The sequence below is a fragment of the Podarcis bocagei genome (assembly GCF_964188305.1).
Source record: "Podarcis bocagei genome assembly, chromosome: Z".
Classification (NCBI taxonomy): Eukaryota; Metazoa; Chordata; class Lepidosauria; order Squamata; family Lacertidae; genus Podarcis; species Podarcis bocagei.
The window spans coordinates 18,302,007-18,329,621 of NC_138140.1; the positions used below are offsets into that span (position 1 = coordinate 18,302,007).

General features: G+C 45.7%; 1 protein-coding gene and 1 long non-coding RNA gene across 2 annotated transcripts in view; one reads left to right on the forward strand and one right to left on the reverse strand.

Annotated features, from left to right (window-relative positions):
• Positions 1 to 27,615, reverse strand: part of SARDH (sarcosine dehydrogenase) — a 56,323-nt gene that overhangs the window by 6,205 nt on the left and 22,503 nt on the right. Inside the window, exons 10-19 of the mRNA XM_081178705.1 lie at positions 24,625 to 24,711; positions 23,614 to 23,704; positions 16,045 to 16,186; positions 15,312 to 15,395; positions 14,414 to 14,527; positions 13,516 to 13,654; positions 12,074 to 12,187; positions 7,718 to 7,865; positions 3,567 to 3,660; positions 664 to 826 (exon numbers count right to left, since the gene is read on the reverse strand). Coding sequence (XP_081034831.1) covers positions 664 to 826; positions 3,567 to 3,660; positions 7,718 to 7,865; positions 12,074 to 12,187; positions 13,516 to 13,654; positions 14,414 to 14,527; positions 15,312 to 15,395; positions 16,045 to 16,186; positions 23,614 to 23,704; positions 24,625 to 24,711 — 1,176 coding nt within the window. The remainder of the gene's footprint in view (positions 1 to 663; positions 827 to 3,566; positions 3,661 to 7,717; positions 7,866 to 12,073; positions 12,188 to 13,515; positions 13,655 to 14,413; positions 14,528 to 15,311; positions 15,396 to 16,044; positions 16,187 to 23,613; positions 23,705 to 24,624; positions 24,712 to 27,615) is intronic.
• Positions 7,874 to 10,969, forward strand: LOC308578521. The gene is made up of 2 exons (XR_014003981.1): positions 7,874 to 10,471; positions 10,504 to 10,969. It is a non-coding gene; the product is annotated as an uncharacterized lncRNA (long non-coding RNA).

The following is a 27,615-nucleotide window of genomic DNA, read 5'->3' on the forward strand; positions in this document are numbered from 1 at the left end:
AATGGCAACACTCAAATAATGTTCAGAGGGGAAATCTGATTATCCATTTATTATACAGGTCTGGGTTTCAGTGGCATCTTCAATCCATGACCACAACCAGTCAGGAATTCCAGCAGGATTTCAAGACAAAACTGAAAACATGAAAGCAGAGGTGGAGAAACCTGTGGCCCTTCAGATATTTGAGGACTCCAACCCTACTCAGATCCACCATGGCCAACTGTCAGAGATGGTGATGGGAGCTGAAGTCCAACAATGTCTAGAGGGCATCATGTTGTCTACCCTTGCTTCAGAGGGAACCTCTGCACCTTCAGATGCAGATGGACTGAGTATGGCCAATGGTCATGGATTATAAGGGCTGCCTAAAATCTAGAGGGTCATAGGTTCCCCCTCCATGGGACCAAGAAGTCCCAGGTTCATCAATCCTTGGGATCTCCTGGAAGGGCTAGGAAAGCATGGGTAGTCAGTATTAGCTGGCCTTTCACATTCTACTGCCATTTAGATGTTAATGATTTTCCAAATCCCATCAGTCCCAACCAGCAAAGCTAATAGGCAGGGATGATAAGAGGGCATTGAGAGGGCAATGCAGGATCCCCAATATCTGAGCTAGATAGAAGTCTGTCTCCAGGCCATCACTGCAGATAGAAGCAAGGACTGTCCAAACACCTTTTTCAATGCTGAGAGAGTCGATGGCCCTGTAGCCAGCATTGATGATGCCATGCTTGGCGCCAGCCTTCATAACTGACTGGTAGACCCTCACGCAGTGCTCCTTAGGGACATGAAGCTCCCAGCCCATCTCTCCCACAAACGACAGCCTCATGGCACGGACCTGAGAAGGAAGAACATAGAAACTTAAAGAGGAACTTGGATGCTGGATAAGGTCAGTGGCCCATCTAGCTCAGTACCCTGTTCTCACAATGATATTGTTGTTTTCCCATCCTTGCCTTAGTTTTGAAGTGGCCAGGGACACTTGGGAATGGCTTTTCATTTATTCCAAATATCACCTCACCAGTAGCCTGACCTCTCTGCAGCCTCACTGGGTGCCAGCACATCATTTAAAGCCTGGGGAAGATGTCAGGAAGTTAATTCATCCCACAAGGCAGCCAGGGAGGCTGTGGAGTGCTGGAGATATGGAAGGAAGGAGGGAGGGAGGGAGGGAGGGAGGGAGGGAGGGAGGAAGGAAGGAAAGACATAAAGACATGCCACCCTTGGCCAGCACCCCATGCCTAATGGGAGAATCTGTCCTGTGTCTCAACTTGGTGTTTTTTTTCAGTGTGTCATGCTCTTCACCTCTTTCGCCCATCTACAGTCATATATATTTTTTTGTTCTAACTTTGCGACAGTTGGCCTATTGGTGCTAGAGACAGGAGATGGTGTGTCACCAGAGCAACTGAGTTAATACAACGGGACACCTCGCAGTTGTTTTTCTCCTTCGCTCCTTGCTCTTCTGGTCCTCTGAATTTCCCCACGGGATGTATTTTAAAATAGCAGATTTATTTCCTATCCTTGAGTCCCATCAAACCCCTGGAAGGGAATGAGGCACTGACAATTACACCAGCACAATGGGGGCCTGTCAGCAGCATGACGAGCCCCCCACTCCCCGACCACCCAGAGGAATGGAGCCGTCAGCCCTGCTGATTTCCAAGCCTTCCTCCGGAGATGATCATTTAACACGGCACGTTGCATTAATCTAGATTAGCCAGATGAAATATTCATGGGCTCCTAAGCGGAGGATAGCTGTTCAAATCCGTTTATTAAGGACAGGGAACAAAGTGAGACATGGAAGGAAGTGTCAAGTTATCAGCTTTGATTGGCCATGTGGAGAGTCCCTTGGCTGTCAAAGAATATAAGAAAGGCCTGGCTGCTGGATCAGGCCAATGGCCCATTTCGTCCAGAATCCAGTTCTTACAGTGGCCAACCAGATGCCTCTTCTGAAAAGCCCTCAACCAGGACCCCACCATCTGGCATCCAAAGGTAGACTTTCTCTGGGCATAGAGGTCCTACTATCACAATAGATCAATCAGGACAGAGGGTCAGCTGTTCTGCTACAGTGGACAACCAGATACCCCAGTTGGGAACCTGCAACCAGAGCACAAAAGCAACTCTCCCACGTATGTTTCCCAGCAACTGGTATTCAGAGGCAAACAGGTAGAAACATTTATGAGGGACCATGCTCAGTTATCACCAGCTTCAGCCAAAAGGATCTTGGGTCATAAGGGTCTCTAGGAGAGCTCCTGCCAGTCAGATCCAGCAACACTAGTCTATGCAACCTCAAGAACCTGGTGGCAGCTTTCTGCATCTATCCTGACAGCAGCCCCCCAAAGCAACATGCTTTCCAATCACTCTTCAGCTCTGTGACATGTGGCAAAATAACTGCAGTTTCTCCTCTCCCAGCCCTGCTTTCTGAGCTTAACCTCTGAAAATTTAAAGAAAGGGTTAATTCTTTTCCAGCCTCCCACCCACCTACAAAAAGCTCTGAACATTCACACCCCTCCTGATTAGATTGTCAACCTTCAGAAATGCTTTGCTGCGCCACTGAGAGTGTGACAGCTCCCAGCCAAGGCTCTATTGTCAGGGGAGCTCAAAATAAACCCACAATCCGCTTTCAGTTTCCCACCCCATGGCTGCTGAGGGAGTTGCTCTTTTGAGCAGAGAATTCTACTCTAGTAGCTTTTCATTTTAGACATGTCTTTTGAGAATTAACCCCCACTCCTCGTTTGTCTTTTTAAAGCCCACCAACTTCAGCATCTCTCTTTGCTAGGCTTTAGCCTGTTCCCCGTCCAATTCCTGGCCATGTTTTAACAACTACAAGGTAGGAAGAAATTCAACAGGGGTAGCTCTGCTTACAGCTCTATTTCCAACCTGATAAAAGAGCAAACAAACAAATCACACCACTTAATTCCTCTGCCAGAGGAAAATTATTTTGCCAGCTATAAGGCAATGGAACAGAGAGATGTGCCTTATACGAAGTTAGATCTGTGGTCCAGCCAGCTCTATATTGTCTGCACTAATTAGCAGTGGCTCTCCAGGGTTTCAGGCAAGAGTCCCCCCCAGTCCCAACTGGAGATGCTGGGGTTTGAACCTGCGGTCTTCTACATGCAAGGCAGATCATCTACCAATGAGCTATGATCCTTCCCACTGTATACAGAGGATGAGGATAAGGAAAAGGGAGTCTCTCTCTATTGCATTTTTAAATGACTGCAATCCACACGCTAGGACCTTATGGTGCAGGTCGGGTTATGAAATCATAATAATAATAACAACAGGAATACAAGAATGGGGACTTTTCAGTGGTGGCTCCCTACTTATGGAATGCTTGGGGAGGTTCATCTGCCATCCAAATATATGCAATGATTGTGCCAAGTAAAAACATTCCAATTTCATCAGACCTTTGCCTTTTTGCACAGGTGGGATGTTTTAATGTAGTTTTTTAAAAAAAGAATTATCTTTTAATTTATTTGTTTTTCATGTAAACGTATGCATGTTTTTTATTTTTGTTTTTGCATAAAATATCGTAAGTTGCTTTGAGCTGCCGTGGCAAAAAAGCAAATCCACAGTGAGATCCCTACCGTGCAGCCTGCAGCTTTCACCAGTTTGTGAGTGGAGAAAGGGAAGGCTTCATTGCTGAGGTCCGTCTCCAGGACTTCCTGCAAGACAGCGCGGCTGTGAGGAAGGAGAGGAATCCTGGTGAGGAGAAGATCGGGACCAACTGCCAGGAATAAAACACACACCCCCTTCCAACATTCCCCACAATCCCTACCATGAGGGCCAGCCCATGACATGTTGCTGCCTGAGGCAAATGACAAGCTGACACCTCCCCACATTCCACACCCCAAATGCAAAGCAGCTACCAAGGGCCTTCAAATTTCTTCCACTTTGGCCAATGATCCATCTCACTGTCTGCTGGGAAGGTGCCTTCCAAGTACTCTTTTCAGTGCCTGCTGAAAACATTCTTGCTTAGACAAGCCTACCTAGATGTTTAGAATGTGGATGTGTGTTTTAATATATTTTTTAGTTTGTCGCTGATATTCATTTTTTAATGTTGTTTTAAATGGTTTTACTAATAATTTTATTGTTTCATTCTCTTTTTAAACTTTGGGGGGGCATCTCTTTTACAGTCGTGTGGTGTGTAAATGTCATTAAATAAAATGAGTAAGCAAATGTTAAAATGACATGGGCCAACTCCAGCAAAATCCATAGAATGTTACATACATACATCAGTCACGTATAAGAAGGAAAACTGAGTGGGGGCAATGTCAAATAACTGGATCATTGAATGCCTTGCCAAGGCTTCAATTCTATATGACATAGCCTATCCATAAGTAAGCATGAGAAGCTGGAGGTCTGACACTGACATCACTTCTATTTGCATAGCTGATACAGGGGGCCATCCCTTGACAGTATGATTATGTTTAGTTTGGCCTCTGACACTTTTGCTTTATGTTAGATGTTAGGAAACAGCCAGATCCCATAAGAGCCCACTGGATCAAGCTGATGTCCCATCTAGTCTGTTCCCACACTGACCAAAGAGATGCCCCAATGAGAAACTAGCAAGCAAGACCTGAACACAACAACTTCCCCTCCTGCAGTTTCCAGTAACTGGTAGGCAGAAGAATCACTGCTCTGACCATCAAGGTAGAACATAGCCATTGTGGCTAGTAGCCATTGATAGCCCTATAGCCCTCTCCTCTTCCATGAACTTGTCCAATCCTCTTTTTAAAGTCATCTAGGTTGGTGGCCATCTCTTCCTCCTGTGGAAGTGAGCTCCATAGTTCAACAACATGCTGTGTGAAGAAGGACTTTCTTTCTCCCAAACTTCCCCTTGCCATCCCATCAGACATTAGGCTTTAAGGTCTTCCCAGTAGAGGGCAATCTCCAAGCTGGCAGCAGTAAAGAGCATAGCTAACTAGCCCCAACTCATTCCTGTTTTAAATGGAATTCTCCAACACCACTTCTCGGAATGTGGCTTTGGAGCATGGGAAGGGATTCTTAGAATCATAGAATTGTAGAGTTGGAAGGGACCCCGAGGTAGGAATCTACAAGGCAGGAATCTCAACTAAAGCATCCATGACAGATGGCCATCCAACCTCTGCTTGAAACCTCCAGGATAGAGTCCACCACTTTCCACTGTTGAACAGCAATTACCGTCAGAACTTTCTTCCTGATGTTTAGCTGATGTTTCTTGTAACTTGAAGCCATTGTTTCAGGTCCTCCCCTCCAGAGCAGGAGAAAACAAGCTTGCTCCATCTTCCATGTGACAGCCCTTGAAATATTTGAAGGTGGCTATCATAACTCCTCTCAGTTTCCTCTTTTCCAGGCTAAACATACCCAGCTCCCTCAACTGTTCCTCATAAGGCATGGTTTCCAGACTTTCCTGCTAACGTTGAAAATCTCAGTTCCTCCAGAATATGTGGTAATGAGTGCTCACTTTCTTTAAACATGCCAGGGAAGCTTTTGAGGATCTTCCTGTCCCACCCTGAATAAGCTGACACAGAAAAGTGACAGGAGCCAGAGATTATCTTTAGTGGACCAGGATATTTTGGGGCCCACTGAGCATAGGGTCCCTTGGCACATCACAGACGCCAGCGCACCAAGGCTGACAAGCAATTGCTGTCCCCTGAGGATCTGCTCTGGGCTGAGGAAACAGGATGCCATTAACACAGCCATGGGCAGCATTACGAAAATGAAGGGCGTGAATGCAAGGATAATGAGTGGAAATCCTCTTAGACTCCAGTTGCAAAGCTTTGCCTGCCCTCAGAAATGTGCCATCAAAGAGACAGCTGGCAAGAAAGGGCCCTTAGAAAGCTAATCAGGAGGAAAAGGAAAGCTCCAGAGAGACATGATACATGCTCCACAGGGAATCTCTTGGCTGATTTTGGGGGAGTGTCAGCCTTGCATGGAGAAGGTCCCAAGGTTCGATCCCCAGTGGAATCTCCAGGTGGGGCTGTGACAGGCCTATGTCTGGAATCCTGGAGGGCTGCTGCCAGTCAGCATAGATAATACTGAGCTGGATAGATGATTGGTCTGACTTGAGATAAGGCAGCTTCCAAGAGTTCTCTTGAAAGAGGGATCAGCTGTTAAACCACACTGGGAACAGTAGCTCTCTGAGAGGAACAGAGGTCTCCTTGCAACTCTCGGCACCCTAAAAAAACACACAGTTCCCAAATGGTGGGAGAGCCAGTGTGGTGTAGTGGTTAAGAGCAATAGACTCGTAATCTGGGGGACCGGGTTCACTTCCCTGCTCCTCCACATACAGCTGCTGGGTGACCTTGGGCCAGTCACACTTCTCTGAAGTCTCTCAGCCCCACTCACCTCACAGAGTGTTTGTTGTGGGGGAGGAAGGGAAGGAGAATGTTAGCCGCTTTGAGACTCCTTCGGGTAGTGATAAAGCGGGATATCAAAGCCAAACTACTATTCTTCTTCTTCTTCTTCTTCTTCTTCTTCTTCTTCTTCTTCTTCTTCTTCTTCAGTCATGCTTGCTTAAAGTAGTACGATACTGCTTTGAACATATAGTGCAGACAGGATCTCAGGATGTAAAATTAAGCAGCTGACAAGATAATCAATATGCTCCTGAGGAATACTGAGGACCAAAGGAAGGCTTGTGTGTGTGTGTGTGTGTGTGTGAGTGGGTGCGGGTGTAAATGCATGTGCAAGAGAAGGGAGCAAAGGAAAGGGAGGAGGCCACCACCCCACTTTTCCCAAATAGCATTTGTGAAGCCACCACAATTCTGTAGTTTTAAGAGCATAAAATATGCCCTGCTGGATCAGACCAAAAGCCCATCTATTTTAGCATCCTGTTTTCTCAACATCTAACCAGATGTCCATTATGGGAAACTCTTGCAAGCAGGATTTGAGCACAACAGAAACTCTCCCCACTTGAAAATCCCAGTGGAAGAAGAACATAAGAAGAGCCTGGGTGCTGGATCCAGCCAAAGGATGCCCATCTCATCCCATCTTCTCAATAGGAAGTCCACAAGCAGGAGCTGATATGGGTACTTTCCGTCTAAGACCATCCCCAAACTGCAAAGCCCTCTTGATCAATTTCTCAAACTCATTGAAATCCATTTAACTGCTGCCAAAAAAATTAAATCAGTGGGTATTTCACCTGGGTAGGTACATTAAAATTGAGGATGAGGGGGTGTTGGCTCTTGAGATTTTTTTTAGAGCCTCCAAATCCAGAGCCCCATGGAACAGAGGAAACAGTCTTATACCTAATTTACAGGTAGGTGTTGGTCTGCTGTAATTGAAACAAAATTAAAAAATTCCTTCCAGTAGCACCTTAGAGTCCAACTAAGATATTTATTGATATGAGCTTTCGTGCACATGCATACTTCTTCAGATACCAATTTATAACATTAAAAATGCATTATAAAAATGTGACACCAGATGGTGCTGTAGAGCAGAATCCAAAGTCAATGGCAGATTGCCTTGGGAGCGTTTTCTCCCCTATAGCATTTCCCCCCCATAGTGTTTTTTTATATCTGTATAGATCCAGCCCTAGTCAGGCTACTGAGTTACATCTAGCTCAATATCATCTACTCAATATTGACTGACGGCAGCTCTCCAGGAATTCAGAGAGAAGTCTCTCCCAGACCCACCTGGAGATGCCACTGGGGAATGAACCACCTAGTCTATACAATAAATATCCTAATTTATTCAGTCATGGGTTAAAAAGAACAACCAGACTACCCTGGTTCCATTTCCCACCTGTGACTCTCACCTGTATGGTCCCTGGATGCTGATCATTCCAAGCTGTTCTGACTGGTCAATCAACTGGCACTGGAACTTCTTGTCCTGCAGGACTGTCATGATATGGGACCAGTTGTGCTGTGCTACTGCTCCCCCAATTGCAAGGTAGTAGCCATCCCCTAGGAAGAAGGACAGGTAATATTAAATAGGCATCTTGCTGCTTATCTACTACAGAGTCTGGTTAAAGGTCCTTGTATTAATTAACAAAGCCCTGAACAGCTTAGGTCCAAGGAACCTCAGGGATCCCCTGAGTCCTTCTATTCCAGCTCCATCACTGAAATCATCTGCAAGAGTGCCATTTGTCATACCCCTGAGTTGGTGAAGCTTGTTTGACAAGAACAAGAAACTGAACCTTGATTGTCATTCCTGTGAAATGCTCTGCCAATGAAGATTGAGCAGGTGCCTTCTGTGCCAACGTTTAAATGCCTGTTGAAAACCTTCCTATTCCACCAGACCCATGCAAGCAATTAAGAGTGCATCCTTCCACAATAGCCAACTGATGCTTGCTTTTAACTGTTTATGGTTTTATTTTATGGTTTTATTGCTGTTAACAACTTTAATATTTTTTAAAATGATATAGCAATATAATATACAAATTTATAAATAATGCGTTCAGCAGCATCTGGATTCCGATTTGTGGAACAAGGTCTCCATCTGTCAGAAAGAGAATATGGACTTACCTGAATCCAGAGAGGGGTTTCCATCTTGGATGTGAGTCCTGGAAGACCTGCTCCCTGCCTTGCAGGCTTTTCCCCACCTAGCCTGGGAAGGTGGGTCTCCAAATAACTCCAGCTACAAAAGCTGAGGCTGCTGAATAGATCTTTTGGGTTGGAGCAGTGTTTAGGTTTGGGGGGCAGGGAGCTGTTCTTATTTATATTATTTTTTTAGTATCTTTATATTTAGATCTCACTATGATTTAGGTGGAAATTGTTCAACCTGGTGTACTTTTAGATGTGTTTTATTGCTTATTTTGTGTCACATTCATTGCTCTACCCACTCTTGCCTCTCATCCCACCCACCACAGGTATGTGGCCCCAGAAGCATGGAGGGTGAGCATGTTGTCATCTTGGATGCTTTCTCAGTGGGCTTCCTGAAAGCAGCCATCTCTCTGGCACTGGGACCAGGATGCTGAATTTGCCATGCCTCAAGAGCAGGCAGCTGGTGCCCAGTGGAGCTGGTGGGGTGGAATGCAGGGAGCCCAGCAGGGAGCCTTAACCAATGGCAAGGAAAGCCAGCTTAATTCTAGAAGACACTGATGAATCTAGTCCAGCATCCTATTGTCTCCATGGCCAACCAGGTGGCCTTAAAGTAGGACCCAAGCACAAGAGCACTCTCCCCTACCCACTGGTATTCAGAAGGATTGCTGCCTCCAACAATGGAAGCAGAACCTAAGAGCCAAAGGTCAACCAAAAGCCTATCTTGCCCAGCATCCTGTTTTTACAGTGGCCAACCAGATGTGTCATTGCAAAGCCCATAAGCAGGATTCCCAGCATTTCAGAGGCATACTGCCTCAGACAGCATAGGTAGGACATAGACATAGTGGCTAGTGTCCATCAATAGCCCTCCATGTAAGTTGGTGGCCATCATTGTCTCCTGCAGGAGGGAGTTCCACCGTTTAACTATGCACTACATAACAAAGTCATTTTTTATTTGTCCTGAACCTTCCAACATTCAGCTTCATTGGATGTCCACAATTTCTGGTGTTCCGAAAGAGAGAGAAACATTTATCTACCTGCTTTCTCAATGACATGTATTATTTTATTTCCACCAGGTAGCATTTTCTTTCTTTTGTCCCTATCCTTCTCCCAGGGCAGCACAGGAGGATGTGCACACACCAGACAGGTAAAGCACATTTCCCCCAAAAGAATAGTGAGAACTGTAGTTTAAGTGTGCTGTGAGTTATAGCTCTGTTGGGTAAACTACTGTTGCCATGTGGGGAGGACTGGGGCTTTGAATGTTCTGTAAATGTATGATGTGTGTGCAGTCTGAGACTAAGAGGGAGAAAGAAGATGAACACCAGGTCCACCTTCAAGACGGAGGCCAGAGTGGCTGAGAGCAGGCTGAGCCCTGTTAGCCCCAGTGAGTCAGCCTCCACCAGGCTTCATCTAGCTGAGCTCCTTTTTACATCTGGACTCTCCTTCCTTGAACGTTTTGCAGCAGCAATTGGATGGCCATCTGTCAGGGATTCTTTAGCTGTGATTCCTGCATTGCAGCAGGGGGTTGGTCTAGATGACTCTTCGAGCCCCTTCCAACTCTCCAATTCTGTAATGTAAGGTCAAGTAACGCACGCTCCCTCCAGCTACCCATTTTAGCTTGCCAGTAATTGTGCAAATCCACTCACCGGCTGATTTATTTTTAATTTGTCCTTAATTATTCCAAATAAGGGCTGTAGGAGCGGTCACGGGTGCACCTACCCGCCAGCCCAGAGACAGTAGATGCAGCAAGGGTTGACAGAAACTCAATAAGCACCTTTCAGTTTGCAAAAAGGCCTCAAAGAAGGAGTGTTTAATTAGGTTATGCTGGCTGCTGGATGGAGACTGGGGTGGGGTGGGGGGAGACATGGCCAGCCTGGTGTCTAGTCATAGGTAATTAAATCACCATTCACACCAGCCACCTGCCATCCAAAAAAATTAAGGAGGCTGTCATGTCAAGGTCCAGGACAGAAAAAGACGTGACTGGCATTCTCATTCCTGCTGTGCTGAGAATGACTTCCTTTGGGTCTGGTGTGAGGGAGAGCAGTCCTGCAAGGTAGGTGAGGAGGAAAGAAGTAAGGGAGGAGGGTGACTCCATCAAGCCCCCTCCTGTGAGGATTTCCAAGTGTCATCAAGACTCAGACTGTGGCGCTGGAGCTGCCCATTCCCTCCTGGCCTGGCTGTTGGCACCAGTTCTATGCTCCTGGATCTGATCTGGTGGAGGGGGGGGGAGGATAGTGTTGTGTATTGAGTCAAAGGATTTTATATCTGTATTATTATTGTCTGTATTTGCATTAGGGTAAAGTAACTGCCTTTTGGTTCCAGAGGGTACAGCTACTATTGGTTCATTTAAGCTGCTGTATTTGGATCCTCTGTCTTATTGGTTCCCTCCAAAAGGCAGGACTGTGATTGCCTGATATTGTTCCCTCCAAAATGTATCCTTTCTTGCTAGTTCCCTGTCCCTATAAATGTAGCTTTCCTCTCCCCAGACCTTAGTCTTGTTGCTTTAATAAAGAAGTGTTACTAGAGAACTGTCTCCAGCATGTTATATCAAGAGAGCTGAAATCACAAACCCCACGTCACAACAATCAAGACTCAGACTGTGGGGCTGGAGCTGCCCATTCCCTCCTGGCCTGGCTGTTGGCACCAGTTCTATGCTCCTGGATCTGATCTGGTGGAGGGGGGGGGGAGGATAGTGTGCTTCAGTGGGTGGAAGACTGCTCTTTATCAATGGCAAGACAGCCAGAACCACCACTGACATCAGCTGCAGCTTTTAAGAATGGTAACCTTAAAAACTTGGCTGGGTGCTTGCTTTCCCCTCTTTCCTCCTGCTCCTTTTTCCTCATGTGCCATGTCTCTTTATAGCTTGTGAGCCCAAGAGGTCAGGGAACAATCTTAAAACTGATTTCTGCAAGTCCTCCTGAAAACCCATTTTTGGCTAGACGGCTCTTGCACTAAGCACTAGAATTCTTACCCACAAGAAGTAGTGATGGCAATCAACTTGGATGGCTTTGGAAAAAAGAGGACTAGATTAATTCATAAAGGAAAGGGCTTTCAATGGCTACTAGCCATGAAGACTGTGTTTCCCCTCAGCTGTCAGAAGAGAGATTCAACAGACAGGCTCTTATGTCCCCTGGATTGCTGGGACCTGCCCACCTCCAGACCCTACCAAATGTTTCAAGAGTTGCCCACCCAGCTCCTGTCCACACCAAGACTTCTGAAATATACTGAAAGAGTCATGCTCTTTATTAAGCTCATAGTAGCAATAAATGAAACTTTCCCCAAAATGTCTGGCTATATATACATTATTTACACAATGGGCCCCACGTGATTGGCTAATTCCAGGCTGCTCCTGTAGGCCAATCAGGTTGTGGATTCACTTCCTCCAGAAGCCTGATTGGCTGCTCCTGCAGGCCAATCAGGTCGCTGATTCACTTCCACCTGGAGCTGGATTGGGTGGCTCCTGCGGACCAAACAGACTGCTGCATTCTGGATCCTATTGTTCTAGGATTCAGCTCTGTACATAACAACTTCCAATCTAACTGCAGCTCTACTCAAACAGAGAGCTAAGAAAAACCAACATCTAATCGGTTTAAAATGATCAAGGATCAGTGTTGTTGCCATTGCCGTTTTACCTTCAAAGGCAGGTGCCAGCGCAGAGTCCTGTGTGCCGGGATCTATTGCACTAACGGTCAGATCGCTTTCGACTCCCCCACGCATATTCAGCATGCAGGTATAAACTGTTGCTCCTGAAACAGAAGCCCCAGATCTTTTTTCATCCCAGGATCATTCCATAAAAGCAGCATTTGGAAGCAGGAATGTATGCATATGCAAAGTCATTTAAAACACAGAAGGAATCCAAAGAGAGAAGCCCTGATAACACTTTACTGGGAAAAGCAAATGAAAACAGGGTATTAATGTGAAAAGAAAGGAATGGAGAGGTTGGCCTTGTACACAGCATATATTTAGACATTCAATCAAATACACAGAGGGGGAAAAACTCCCTCAGAGCATGTGCTAACTCAGTAATGGTCATGCCACCCTTCCTGGTTGCTAAGCAACACTTCCACTTGTACCCCTCTTGGCTAGCTAACTAACAAAATTAACCCTTAGGCTACAAAGTGAAAGATCCTTGCCTTTGCTCTTCCATTAGGGGAGAGGAGGTGTAGGGGAAACAATTCCATTAGGATTTATCTGAATAGTTCAATAACTAAACAGTCTCCTTTTAGCTGAGGTAACAATTAGCTGAAACAAGACAGAAATGGATTTGAATGATGAGAAAGGAAATTCCAATCAACATTAGGAAATGCTTTGTGACAGTAACAGCTGTTCAATAATAGAACAAACTCCCTTGGAAGGTGGTGGACTCACCTTCATTGGAGGTGTTTAAAGAGATGCTGTTGGGCATTCTTTAACTGTGATTTATGTAATGCAGGGAGTTGGGCTAGATGCCCAACTTTACAATTCTATCATTCTGGGACTTTAAAAATGAAAGGCAGATGTAATATGAGGGAAAAATGAGGAAAAGTTTGTATGCATCTCCCTTAAACACACACACACACACACACACACACACACACACACACACACACACCACACACACACATTTCTTTCCTGGTGGAGTTGATTTCCAATAGGACTGTGCGCCGAATTCAGTCAAAGCCTGAATCCCGAACTGAATAGATTGTGATCTCCTGTAGTTAGTTGCTAAGAGGCATGCTTCCTCTGAGAGAGGAAGCCATCCCAGCCACTGCAATTGCCACTGGTAGGCTTGTGCTCCCATGAATCCGTATAATCCCCTCTTAAAGCCATCACAAGCAGAGCCAAATCAACACAGGCTGCAGCTCTCAAAGAGATGCCTGCATCCTTTGGGGTATTCAAACCTCCTCCCGGGCACAGAGCCCTTTGTTTGAAAGCAACCTCCCCAGCTTGATTGGCAGAAGCCTTGGCTGAACGTTATCATTAACTGGGAGGGGATTATGTGCCTGATGCAAGAGAAGGCATTGATGACATTGGCAGCGCCAGCAGAACACCGCTGGAAATAAGTGGGTGGGATGGTGGGGAGGGGGGTGGGTACCTGGAGGCTTGGAAACGTCAGCCGTAAACAGCCAGTCAGCTGCCCTCTTGGCCTCTGGGCCGACGAGGTAGAATTTCCCAAAGTAAGACATGTCGAACAGCGCCAGGGCATTTCGGCATGTTAAGCATTCGTTCCTGATCTAAAACCGGGGAGGGAAAGAAAACAGAGCCAGGGTGTGATGGGGGCACATGGCAGGCAGGCTTGGTCACGTTGAAGGGGAGAATCAAGGGGCATGTAAGAAGTCGCTCAAGGTGACAAGAGAGCACGGAAGAAAAGAAAAGGGACCTGTGAGTCATGCTTTTTATACCTTAAAAAGAAAAACAACAGATATTTCTTGGATTTTTTTCTTCTTCAAAAGTCACACCCACCACGACAATGGCTCTTTTCCAGTGCTTGGCATCCCGTAACTCATGTCTGCGTGCAGTGACATCTCATCAGACTACCTATTAGGCATCTTTCTTCCCAAAGAACTCAGACCTGAATCACTTTTGATTTTATGTTTCAACAGCTAAAGGTTCCCTTCCACCCCCACCCCCCAAGATGCTGTGCTGGGTGTATAGAACACAGGAAGCTGTTATACAAAGAGCCAGCTGTGAAACCCCCTCCCATAAAGGATGCTGCTGTAGCAACGGAGTTTTTAAAAGCCTCAATTGGCACCAATGGAGGATTTTAAAAAGCTCCAGTTGGCTCCAGCGGAAGCTTTTTAAAAGCCTGATTGTGGTGCAGCCCTGAAGGATGCCAGCAAGCCTGAGTTCCTCTGCCAGAATATCCCAGGTTCAGATCACTGCATCTCCAGGTGGAGATGGGAATGCCCATTACCTGAAGACTCCCCCCTCCCATGAGAAGCCCCTCTTGGCAACAGGACCACTGCATCCTCCTCCAAGGGCATTCTACTCACAACATGGTGGTGAGGTGGGAAATCAAATGTGTATTCATCCGACAGCAAGCGGTTGTATTCATAGTCTTCATGTGGGGTTTGGTCATAAGCGCCATAATAATCATATTCCAAAACCTGCAATAATCATAATAATTTATTTGTACCCCGCCCAGCTGGCTGGGTTTCCCCAGCCACTCTGGGCAGCTTCCAACAGAAATTAAAAATACCGTATTTTTTGCTCTATAAGACTCACTTTTTCTCTCCTAAAAAGTAAGGGGAAATGTGTGTGCATCTTATGGGGCGAATGCAGGCTTCACAGCTATCCCAGAAGCCAGAACAGCAAGAGGGATTGCTGCTTTCACGGCATAGCGATCCCTCTTGCTGTTCTGGCTTCTAAGATTCAGAATATTTTTTTTCTTGTTTTCCTCCTCCAAAAACTAGGTGCGTCTTGTGGTCTGGTGCGTCTTATGGAGCGAAAAATACGGTACATTTTAACATCAGTCATTAAAAACTTCCCTAAACAGGGCTGCCTTCAGAAGCCAAAATTAGCCAAACCCATCCCTCTCGGAATTCTGCCCCTGGTGGGTTGGATGCCAAGGATAGGGGTTTTCCAATCCCTCTTGGGGGGGGGGGATTGGGGGGAAACACACACCCATACATTTAAAGTCAGAGGGAGGTCTAGGACAAGACTGGGGTGAGGAGGACATTATGCAGATCATCCTTCTCACATGAATGGGGAGACAGGCTGGTGCAAATCTGCAAGCTCCTGGGGCAAAGAGCAGCACAGGAAAACAGGCAAAAGAGACTTTAGGGTACCTCATAATGGTAGTGCTAGAGGAACAAAGGTCACATGTGGGGACATGATGTTCCACAATGCTCCTCCTTGGTATTACCGTACATCCCTAAATTTTGTACTTACTGGTGCCTCACTCTTTGGATGGAACCAGCCTGGCCTCTCCCAACCATGTCTCTCTTGAAATACACAACCTTGTTGGAGAAGTTCCTGCAAGGGTCACAAAAATTTGAGTGCGGAGGGAGGAGATGGAGGGAAGAAGAGTGTTAAAAAAAACCTGAACCCCAACATTCCATTGAACTAGGAACCATGAAATTAGCCTGTGATCACTCTCATGCTATTGCCTCCTCTTTGCTGTTCCTGGAGCTAATGTTGTTCTAGGCTCCACGCCCCCATAGTGTTAGGGTCTACCTGGGCCCCTCACCACAAATATTTTCCCCATACAAAGCCTGCTTGGGGTTTTAATCTCTGCCAAACTGACAACACCTGCTTCCCTCACAGTTGTTGGATGGCTTTTATCCCCCCCGAACACAACGCAAGCTTAGCTAAGTTGTATCCAGCAGCTTCACTGCAACCACACCTGCAATGCAACATAGAGGATTCTTCTCTAAAAACAACTTGTGCCACATCCCTTCTGGCTGTGAGGGTACACAATGGTGGGTGGCTTGCTCAAAAAGTATCAGCTTTGGACCATCCATGAGGTTTCTAGATCAAACCCTAGAGTCGTGCAAACACAATCCATTTCAGGACATGCCTGTTTCAGAAGTCTTCCAGCAAAAGCTACCCACATCCCTAGATGCCTCTCTGCCTGACGCCCCCATGTCCACCCAGAATTTCTTCCATGAGCTTTGGGTCTGACCTCATAGAGGGGGTCCTTCCTCATATTGCGCCCAGCCAGAGGTTCATCATGTGGGAATACGACAGAGTAGTTTTTTGCATATGATTCATGGCTCCTTTCCCGGATCCAGCGGTTGTTGTTCGTAAGGGAGTGGTGAAACCTCCTAAAGAGAGGCGAACATTTCAGAGACAGACAGAGACAGACCCAAGTGTTATCTTCAGATGAGGACCAAATGGTGAAATAAAGAGATGAGTGTGCTGTCACCACCTTCATTTCCCTCCAATACCAATTATATTCGGTGGATTGGTCCAATCTGGACATGGGATAAATAAGCAAACATCAGCGATTTCTGCTCCCAGAAACCCTAGTGTGAATGCTCCCAGAACATTTTTAAATGCTGAATTTTGGGGGTTTCAAACTGCGGGGTTTTCATGGAAAATGGGGACAGAGGGGGCAAATATAGAACACCCATCTCGTCTCTGTCTAACCTGTTTACTTCTCCATTTGGCTAATACCTGAAGAAGTTTATTAGTGGTGTGTACATTCAAAATGCAGGAATTTATTATTTTTTATTGTTGCTTTTATGGCTCACCTTCTTTGCTCCAAGGAGCTCAATGTAGCATGCATAGTTCTCTCTCTCCCCCCCCCCCCATGTTATCCTCACAACAACCCTGTGAAGTAGGTTAGGCTGACAGTGAGTGACTGGCCCATGGTCATGCCCAATGATCTTCATGGCTGAGTGGGGATTTGAATCTTGGTCTTTCCCAAATCCTAGTCTGGCACTCTGAACGCTACAGCATGTTGCAGCATCCATGGCAAATTAGAGGCATGAGTTGGCAGTCTTCCTGATTTCTTTCAGAACCCAGAAAGATCTCCATCCACAATGGTGTTGGACTTCCAGGAAGGCAGATGGAGGTGGTGGTGGTGTGGAGGGGATTGGTTTCAGTGTTCTGGTTGAAAGGTTCCAAGCATAAGGGGCAGCACAGAAGAGGGAGCAAATCTAGCAGCAAACCATTAGTTGTACAATCAGGGCCATCCCTATCATTAAGCAGGGTGAGGGAAAGTGCCTCTGGTAGCCAATGGAGGCAGCCAATATAATTAAGCTAGTAATAAGAGCATAGGAAGCTGCCTTACATGGAGTCAGACCACTGGGTGCATCTAGTTCAATACTGTCTAGGCTGACTTACAGTGACTCTCCAGACTTCCAGGCATTGAGTTTTCCCCCAGACCAACTCAGAGAAGCCATTGGTTAGGGATTGAAGCTGGGGCCTTCTGCATGCAGAGCAGGCTCACTAATCACTGAGCTACGGCCCTTCCCCAGCCTTGCCTTGCATCTGGGTCCCCAAGGAGTGCTATCCAGTCTTTTGCCTCAGGCACCAATACATACTTTTAATTTATAACCTCTGCAGAATTTGCAGGGTTCCGCAATTAACAAGGCCATAAGTTCAGGAACAGGATTCTGAGCTCCCCTTGAGGAGGCTAATGATGACAGGCATGCTTATCCTCACACCACATTTGGTGCTAAGATGCTCTTCCATTGCAGAATCCAAGAGCAGACTGCAACAAAGGAGGCTGCTGGCAGGTTTTGACACAGAGGTGCTTCTGTGTCTGCTGTTTGAGAACATGCCATTTCCTCTGCTTCGGAACAGCACACCATTAAAATAAATTATGTTTTGAGTTACGCTGACACCATTCTCTTCCTCTGGAGATAGGAGGGTACGAGGCACTTGCTTGCTTGAAGGCAGAGACAGACATTACAGGCTGCAGCATCATGGTAGAGTCAGGTCTTCCAGTTTCCAGCTCTTGAACTCAATGCCTGCCTAGCTACCAGCTTCACATATACATTGTTCCAATGCTGCCCTCCACACCACTTAGTCATAGTTCAGTGGAAGAGCAGCTGCTTTGCATGCAGAAGGTCCCAGGTTCAATCCTTGATAGCATCTCCAGGTAGGGCTAAGAAAGACTTCTTGTCCAGGGGCTTCCGGTCTGATCGCAAAGTGGAAGCAAGTGGGCTTTCCCTCGGGAGAGGGAGGCCAGCTCCTAGAAGATAAAAGGGGGTGCTAAAAGGGCGCCTTAGCCCCCCCCCAACCCCACTGAAAGGATATTCAGGGGGTAAGGATCCCAGCGCTGCGGAGTAGCGATTCCCCTGGCCGCCAGGTATCTTTTTTAAAGAGGAGATGAGAGTGGCGGGGTAGAAGGGCTTGCAGCAGGATGCCATTGCCAGCCTCTAGGAGCACAGCCCCGAGCCTGCCCACTGGAGCGATTGGCTTTCCAAATTAAAAGAAATCGTTTGGGAAGTTTTGAAAGGATTAAAATTTGCTGATTTGGACCCAATTCGGTGCAGACAAAGGGTAAAAAGGAGGTCAACTTTGTCTGAATTCCGAAGCGCACACAAGGACTATTATCAGTGTGGAGTATAAACTTGAGTAAAAAACAAGCGGAGACTGCTTGGCAATCGGAACTACCTTGCTGTTTTATTTTATTTTTTTTGGCTTTTGATATTTTTTAAGGGACTTACATAAGGAACTGGTGGGGTGAAGAAGATCAAGGGGGTAGAGGGAATAATCCCTTTCTTTTTAGTTTGGAGAGTGGCCAAGATGGCGAGGAAGGATTTTGAGAACGGATTACTTTACTTTCGATTTTAAGTGAACTGCGCAATGAACTGGAAAGTTCATATTTTTTGTTATTTTTACACCCTCACCTTGGCAGCATTGCTTATTAACAAGGGAAGAAGTATTATTTGCCTTTTGTGTCTGTTTGGAGAGTGGACTGGGATACATTTGGACTTAGTATTAACTTTGGAAGATCCCATGAACACGGTAACAGAAGTGTTGAAAGAAATGGACCAGTTTGGTCAGTTGGCAGGATTCATTCTGAATAAGAAAAAAACTAAAAGATCTAAATCGGGGGTTTTGCTGACAAAGAATCAAAATTTCAGACAGAAATATTGAATAATGATTATAAGAATTTAGCAAAAATGTATAAGACATTACTGGAATGGTGTACGAAGGATGAGGAGGTAAAATGAGTTATGATCGACTGGGCCAAAGATATAGGGCATAATATTCAAATGGAGGATTGGGAAAGACTTTGGAAAGATGGTTTAAGATTCACTGCAAGCACAGTTATAAAAGAAAATGTTATGAAAATGATGTACCGATGGTATGCAACACCTGTGAAGTTAGCAAAAATGTATAAGATAAATAACAAATGTTGGAAATGTAAAGAAAAAGAAGGTACCTTTTTCCATATGTGGTGGGAATGTAAGAAGGTAAAATGCTTTTGGGAAATGATTTATAATGAATTGAAGAAAATGTTGAAATATACATTTGTTAAGAAACCAGAAGCATTTTTACTAGGCATTACAGGTAATGAGATAAATAAGAAAGAAAAGAAGTTATTTTTATATGCAGTGACAGCAGCAAGAATATTGATGGCCCAGAAATGGAAACAGGAGGAATTACCTACGATAGAAGAATGGAGAACTAAAATGATGGATTATGCAGAACTGGACAGAATGACAGGAAGGATCCGGAATCGATGAGATCAAAGATTTACAGAAGATTGGGAAAAGTTTATCCAATATATGCAAAAACTGAGTGATAATAAAATTACGTTTGTAAGCTTTAAGGAAGCTCTGTGAGGGGAAAGGGTTAAAAGGGCAGAAATGTGTAAAAAGTAACAATAGGAAGGAATGGCAGACAAATTGAGGAAAGTCAAAAAAGAGAAGTAAGATGTAATTAAGATGTATGGAATGTATAAATTTGTTTTTGTATTTGAAAACTAATAAAAATATAATATATAAAAAAAGAAAGACTTCTTGTCCAGAACCCTGAAGTGTGTCTTCAAGTCAGTGCAGACAACAATGAAATGGAGGGACAATAAGAACCTAAGAAGACCCTGTTGGATGGGGCCAGTGATTCATCTAACTCAGCCTCTTGTTCTCACAGTGGTCAACCAGATGCCCATTATGGGAAACCTGCAAGCAGGACTCAAACCCAAGAGCCCTCTCCCCTCCTGTGGTTTCCAGCAACTGGGATTCAGAAGCAGTGTGAGGCAAAACATAGCCATCATGGCTAGTAGCCATCATTAGTACTCCCCTCCAACTGTCTGACTCAGTATAAAGCAGCTTTCTTTAAGACCACAAGCTTAGCATGAGTCAACAGTGTGGTGCATCAGCAAAAGAAGCTAATGTAATTCTAGGCTGCATCAGCAGAAGTATAGTGTCCAGGTCAACTTGGTTTCATTCTATTCTAATAGTTCCACTCTATTCTGCCTTGGTCAGACCACACCTGGAGTCCTGTGTCCAGTTCTGGGCACCACAATTTAAGAAGGATGTTGACAAGCTGGAACCAAGATGATAAAGGGTGTGGAAACCAAGCCTTATGAGGAACAGTTGAGGGAGTTGGCTATGTTTAGCATGGAGAAGAGAGTGAGTAGAGATATAGATTCAGGTAGGTACATGTTGGTATGACGTAGTCGAAATAAATTAAAAAATTCTCCAGTAGCACCTTAGAGACCAACTAAGTTTGTTCTGCGTATAAGCTTTTGTATGCAAAAGTATCTGAAGAAGTGTGCATGGGGTCACGAAGAGTCTGACACGACTAAACAACTAAACAACAACAAGGTGCTACTGGACAATTATTTAATTTATTTTGAATAGAAATATGATAGCCATCTTCAAATATCTGAAGGACTGTCCCATAGAAGATGGAGCAAGCTTGTTTTCTGCTGCTCTAGAGAGCAGAATCAAAACCAATGGATTCAAATGGTACGAAAAGAGATTCCAACAAAACCTCAGGAAGAACTTCCAGGTGGTAAGAGCTGTTTGGCCGTGGAACCATTCAGAACCCTGAAAACTAGGCTGTTTGGGGTGTGTTTTTTTAAAGGGTAAGAGCATGCAGAAAGTCAGATGTTCAATCCTGGAATCCCCCAGGTTATACCCCTGACTGAAATTTTATTTTAGATCTATTTTACCATGGATTTATTAATGGCCTCCTAAGCAAACATAAGATAATTAGAAATTGTTAAAAACACCAAGAATCAGAAAATACATTGGAAAAAGGACTAAAATCCTAACAAGTGGCCACTCAAAGTAAAGACCCATCTACCCAGCTGGTAAAGCCTGTTGGAACAAAAATATCTTCAGTTGTTTCCAGAAAGTGTGGTTGCCCCTGGTTCCATAGGGGCATCCACACTAAAAGCCCAAATTACTGGAGAGCTGCTGCCAGTCAGTGCCGACAATACCAAGCTAGATTTGATGCGGGTGGGTGAGAAGAGAACTATGTATTCCACTCTGGGCTCTGTAGAGCTAGCTTCTCCAACCTGATGCGCTCCAGAACTACAGTTCCCTGAGATCTTTTGGTGAAGGGTGATATATAAATCTAATAAATAATAATAATAATGATAAGGATCAACCAGCTGTAGTCCAAAACCTCTGGAGGGCAACGGGGTATGGAAGGCTGCCTGAACAGATATAATTACAGATATAATTTCAACTTGCATCCGACTCCCGGTGACCACACAGAAGCAGAATAGAGGCAATGAGATCAAACTGACAAAGAAATTAATGACGACTATTAAGAGCCATCAATTCCCAGCCATTTGAAAGACAGAAACATCTGTGGAGCAGGCCTGCGTTTGTGACGGAACCCACCGGCTGCTGGCAAGCCACACTACTTTGCAATGCAGGGTGAGAAAATCCTATACAGCAACCCCGCTTTCAGGTTCCTACAATGTGGTGTAAAGGTTAGAGCCTGGGAGACCAGCGTTTGAATCCCTACTCAGCCATGAAGCCATGACCTTGGACCAGTCACTGTCTCTTAGCCTAACCTACCTCACAGGGTTGTTGTGAGGATTAAACGTGAAGGAGGAGAACCATGCACATCACATTAAGCTCCTTGGAAGAAAAAGGTGGTATATAAGTGTAACAAGTAAAAATAAATAAAATATTGCCCTAAAATGTGTAACTCTTGGTAAAACCTAACAGTGAGTAAAGTACAAAAATAATAAATAAAAGTGAAAGACAAATGTAAAGCATTGTATTCAACCAAGTTCTGCCCACAGGAGACTCCATCAGAGCTACTTTGGTCATGTCCACCCACTTCAGTGGGTCTACTCGAACAAGCATTAAGTTACCTAAATGCAACACAACAGACCTCAACACACACCCCAGCATTAAAGATAGATTTTTACAAAACAGAGGCCAAGGTTTTATAAAACATCTGTCGCTCCAGATATTGCTGAACCACAACTCTCACCAGCCCCCAGCAAGCATGGCCAATAGACAATGGGAGTTGTAGTTCAGCAGCAGCAGGAGGGCCGAAGTTTCCCCCCTGCTGGCCTACATGAACATAAAAGGTTCCACATTGCACTGGAAATACTACAAAGCTGGCAGCAAAAGAGTCTCATTGGAACAACTGTGTCATAACCTAGGAAAAAACCACTGGAGCATCTAGCTCAGGGCCGTCTTAAGCACATCTGGCTCCTTGGCACAAAGATCCCTCCGGCACCTCCTCCTTTTCCCAGAATTTAGAACTCGGGGCCCAACTTGCAGACCACCTCATAGCCCCAGGAGCCACTACCCACAGAAGACGCAGTCAATGTGGTGGCCGCTGCCCGTGCCGCCGCCGCCGAGCGCTTGAGGGAGCAGCACAAGCAGCAGCAGCACCAATGCACCCGCCCGCAGAGGGGGGCGGGCCGAGGAGGGTAGGAAGGAAAGATGGTTGGCAGGGCGCAGCTGGGGAGGCCACCAGCAAAGCCGTGCAGCTCCCCCACTCGCTGGGGCGCCCCTGAGAGGCCGGCGCCCTGGCGCAACAAGCCACTAAGCCCTATGGGAAAGACGCCTCTGATCTAACTCAGTTTTGTCCACACTGACTGGCAGTGTAGAGTTGTAGAGTTGGAATGGACCCCGAGGGTCATCTAGTCTCGTGCAACCCCCCTGCAATGCAGACAGAGAATATTCCCATCCCTACCAGGGCGGAAACCAGAACTTTGTATATGCAGATAGGACACTCTATGCCTGGATGCTGGCCTATCTTCATACATTAGTCTATGAAAACTGCCTTATTCTGAGAAAGACCATTAGTCTACCTAGTTCAGTATTGCCTGCACTGACTTGAAGTGGCTCTCTGGCATTTCAAGACAGGAGCTGTTCCTGGAGACTGAACCTTTGCATGCAAAGCAGATACTCTACCACTGAGCTATAGTCCTTAGTCCTTACCCTAGAAAGAAAGATTCCAGTCTTCACAGTCCTGGGTAAAGGGCTCAGAAGAACAAGGATGCAAGAAGCTTCCTTATCCTGAATCATACCATTGCTCCCGCTAGCTCAGGACTCTATATGCTGGCTGGGGGTTTCTCTGCCATTTGCTGCCTCCTCACGGGAACCCCCCTGCCAGGACACAGGCAGCATTTATCATCAACTCCATCCAGCACTTTTTGCTCCCTTCACACTGAAGATGGCAGCCTAAGCAACCTTTTTAAACAGGGTTTCAGACAAGGATACACCCTCAGCCTCACTGGGGAATTGAACCTGGAACCTTCTGTATTCAAGGCAGATTCTCTACGGGGCCAGAGCAGGAAGGTGCTCACCTAATGTCATAACCGTACATGTCCTTTTCAGGATACCCATGGATGATCCAGTGGGCCAGCTCCTTCCCACAGCCACCTCCGAGCATCATTCCTGGAGGGAGCAAAGAGCAAAATTGTGGAAAGACTACGAGCTCAGATCTGGTACAGAAAACAAATTCCTGAGCTGAGATGTGACTCAGGAGGGCAGGATCTGATGGCTTTACTCTCCTCAAATTACTCCTGGATTCCTGAGGGCAACAAAAGGCGTCAAATATTATGGGTTGTATCCAAAGCAAGCTCTATATTCAGAGGGAACCCCCTGCAGTTAATAGTCATGAATCATTTAGGTTCATTCATTTCAAAAGGTGTGCTCTAAGTAGAACTAAGTTGGGCAAGCCAGGCCACACCAGCCTACCAATTATAGGTAGACAGCTCTGTGCTTATGTGTTGGAGGCCCAAGCTGTGATGACTCTGGGGTCAGAGTCCTCAAGAGATGCAGCCAAGGATTCAGAACTGAAGAGGGAACTGCCCTCAGTGCCTACCAGAGAAGTACATAGCGAATCAGTGCAAGATGAGCACACAGTGCTTGTGCCTCTCCAGATGGAGCAGAACGTCTGGGGATGACTGCTGCTGAAACACCATTGGCGGTTTGATGGCCTCTCCAGCCTAAGCTCTGCAAGCAGCTGTCCAGAGTGCTGCTGAAGAAGCACTGCAGCTCCTATTGAAGGCTCAGTCTGAAGATGACGGCTGCTGAAGCAACATCCTGTAGAACTCTCCAGCCTAAGCCATGCCTGGAACTGTCCAGGGGCCTAGCCTCTGCACTGCTCAGGCTCTGGGAAGGGTCGCCTTGTGAGCCACAGACTTTCCAGCTCTCTCCTGCCACTTCCAGGTTCCCAGCACTGTGTGTGCGCATAGTGGTGCGCAAGTAGATCAGGTGCAAGTGAGGAGATGCTTGTATATAAATTTAATAAATAGTGGTAGTAGTAATAATTGTAGATCATACTTATGTAGAAGAGAAAGTTTGTCTCTTACCAGCGCTGTTGAAGCCACAGCCCAGAAAGAAGCCTCGGACCTCTGGCGCTTCCCCCATGAGAGGCTTGTGGTCAGCAGTGAATGACTCTAAATCACAGGGGGAAATAATGAAACACAGACAGCTGAACTACCAGTTTCTGGGAACCACAGGAGCAACAAGAGCTGTTGTGCTTAACAAAATAATTGCAATACCCACAGAAGACAGGTTAAAAATATTAAAGCATAGACAAAAAGGGGGTGCAGATACATCAATAACACATTCAAAGTTCTTGGTGTAACCAAAATTTTAACACGCCTGCTATACCAAAAGCAGGCTACTATGAAACTGCTTGATGTTTCTGAAGCAAGATGTGCTGTTCCCTCCCATCAGCTGGTAGACAGGGCAGCGCACTTCAGTGAAGGAACTTCAGGAGCTCACTTGACATCTGGTATGGAGCAACTGGGTGTGACTTAGGAGAAACGGCCTGTCAGGCCAAATGGGGAAACATTAGAAAGAACATCCTGATAGTAACAGTGGAATGGACTCCTTTGAAAGGTGCTTGACTATCTCCTTCATTGGAGGCTTGTAAGCAAAGGGTGAGATGTGGGTGGCACTGTGGGTTAAACCACAGAGCCTAGGACTTGCCGATCAGAAGGTTGGCGGTTTGAATCCCTGTGACGGGGTGAGCTCCTGTTGCTCGATCCCTGCTCCTGTCAACCTAGCAGTTCGAAAGCAGTCAAAGTGCAAGTAGATATATAGGTACCGCTCCGGCGGGAAGGTTAACGGCGTTTCCATGCGCTGCTCTGGTTCGCCAGAAGCGGCTTAGTCATGCTGGCCACATGACCCGGAAGCTGTACGCCGGCTCCCTTGGCCAATAAAGTGAGATGAGCGCCGCAACCCCAGAGTTGGCCACGACTGGACCTAATGGTCAGGAGTCCCTTTACCTTTAAGCAAAGGGTGGGTGGCCACCTGTCAGCGATTCTTGAGCTGTGGTTCTTGTGGTGCAGGGAGCTGGACGGCATGATCCTTGGGGTCCCTCTCAACCCTACAATTCCAAGATTCTATGAAAGGCTTTGGGGCCAAATATTCCCACTGACCTGAGGTTCACCAGTGTCCTAGGTTGGCCCTGAAATAATATGATTGGCAACTGGGTCAGCACTCATTTCAACAAGGTTTAAGAAGAACCCAGGGAAGAGAAGTCATTGGCTTTTTGCCCTCTGCCAGTAAAATTGCCATTGGCCTTTCCTGTTCTTAGTCATCCTTTCATGCACTCCAATTATTTCCAAAATTGTGGAAGGTGAATCAGAGCACTGAAGAAGCAGCATCCTCCTTAAGAACAGTTCTCTCAAAACTACCCTAATTGAGCTGAAAATACTTAAGGGGCTATTCCTGGCTTCAAAATGATTACTTTATATATATATAACAGTCATCTTTCTCTCACTTCCAGCCCACGCATTCCAATAAATTACCATCGTGTATTCTCCCTGTAGCTGATATTTATTTTTTTATTATTATCATCAGGGGAAAGAGAGGTATTTTATATATTAGTAAAAAGCTGAACCGATTTCTGCTGTCAAAGTTTCATAAATGTCAACAAGGTATGGGGTGGTAGGTGGAGAGAGAGACAGAAAGGGATAAATATTTCAAATTAATTAAAGGGCCCTGATGTGTCGTTCGCCTGTTTTGGTGCTCAGTTTGTGGGGGTGGGGGTAGAAGAGTCAGTCAAGGGGGAATTTCTACACATTCTTTTGCACATGTTTCTTTTTTGGGGGGAGAGTGTTATGTGAAAGCAACCACACCATGGAACTCCCTGCTTGTTGACCTTCAATATACTCTTTTCAGCACCTGCTAAAAACATATTTTGCTTAGGCAAGCCTACTCAGATATGTAAAATGTTGGCATGTGGTTTAATCTGTTTTTAGCTCACTGCTGATTTTAAATTTTTTTAAACGTTTGATAGGGATGTTTTTAACTGCTTTCACCAATTTACTCCTTGTGTAAACTGCTTTGATGTTTGATTTTTAACAAACAAGTCATACATAATTTTTATGAAATTAAATATGTATCATAACAGTGCCCTGAAACACTGCAGTTCAGTCCCCGAAGAGTTCAGCCAAGCTCCCTTTCTCTTCCCACAATCTGTTTAATGTACCTAATTATAATCATCATCATTGTCATCATCAATCATAATTATATACCACCCTTCATCAAAAGAGTCAGTGTGGCACAGTAGTTAGAGTGTTGGACTAGGATCAGTCAGAGACCACAGGTTCAAATCCCCCACTCCATGAGGCTCACTGGCTATGACCTTGGGAGCCAGTTGCTGCCTCTCAGCCTGACCTACCTCACAGGGTCATTGTGGGGATTAAATGAGGACGAGAAACATGTGCACCTCTTTGAGCTCCTTGGGGAGCAAATGGTGGGTAATAATAATAATAATAATAATAATAATAATAATAATAATAATAAATTTATTATTTATACCCAGCCCATTTGGCTGGGTTTCCCCAGCCACTCTGGGCAGCTTCCAATATTAAAATACAATAGTTTATTAAACATTAAAAGCTTCCCTAAACAGGGCTGCCTTCAGATGTCTTCTAAAAGTCTGGTAGTTGTTTTTCTCTTTGACATCTGGTGGGAGGGCCTTCCACAGGGCGGGTGCCACTACCGAGAAGGCCTTCTGCCTGGTTCCCTGTAACTTGGCTTCTCGCAGTGAGGGAACTGCCAGAAGGCCCTCGGCGCTGGATCTCAGTGTCCGGGTAGAACGATGGAGGTGGAGACGCTCCTTCAGGTATACTGGACCGAGGCCATTTAGGGCTTTAAAGGTCAGCACCAACACTTTGAATTGTGCTTGGAAACGTACGGGGAGCGTACTAGGTCTTTCAAAACCAGTGTTATGTGGTCTCGGTGGCCGCTCCCTGTCACCAGTCTAGCTGCCACATTCTGGATTAGTTGTAGTTTCCGGGTCACCTTCAAAGGTAGCCCCACACAGAGTGCATTGCAGTAGTCCA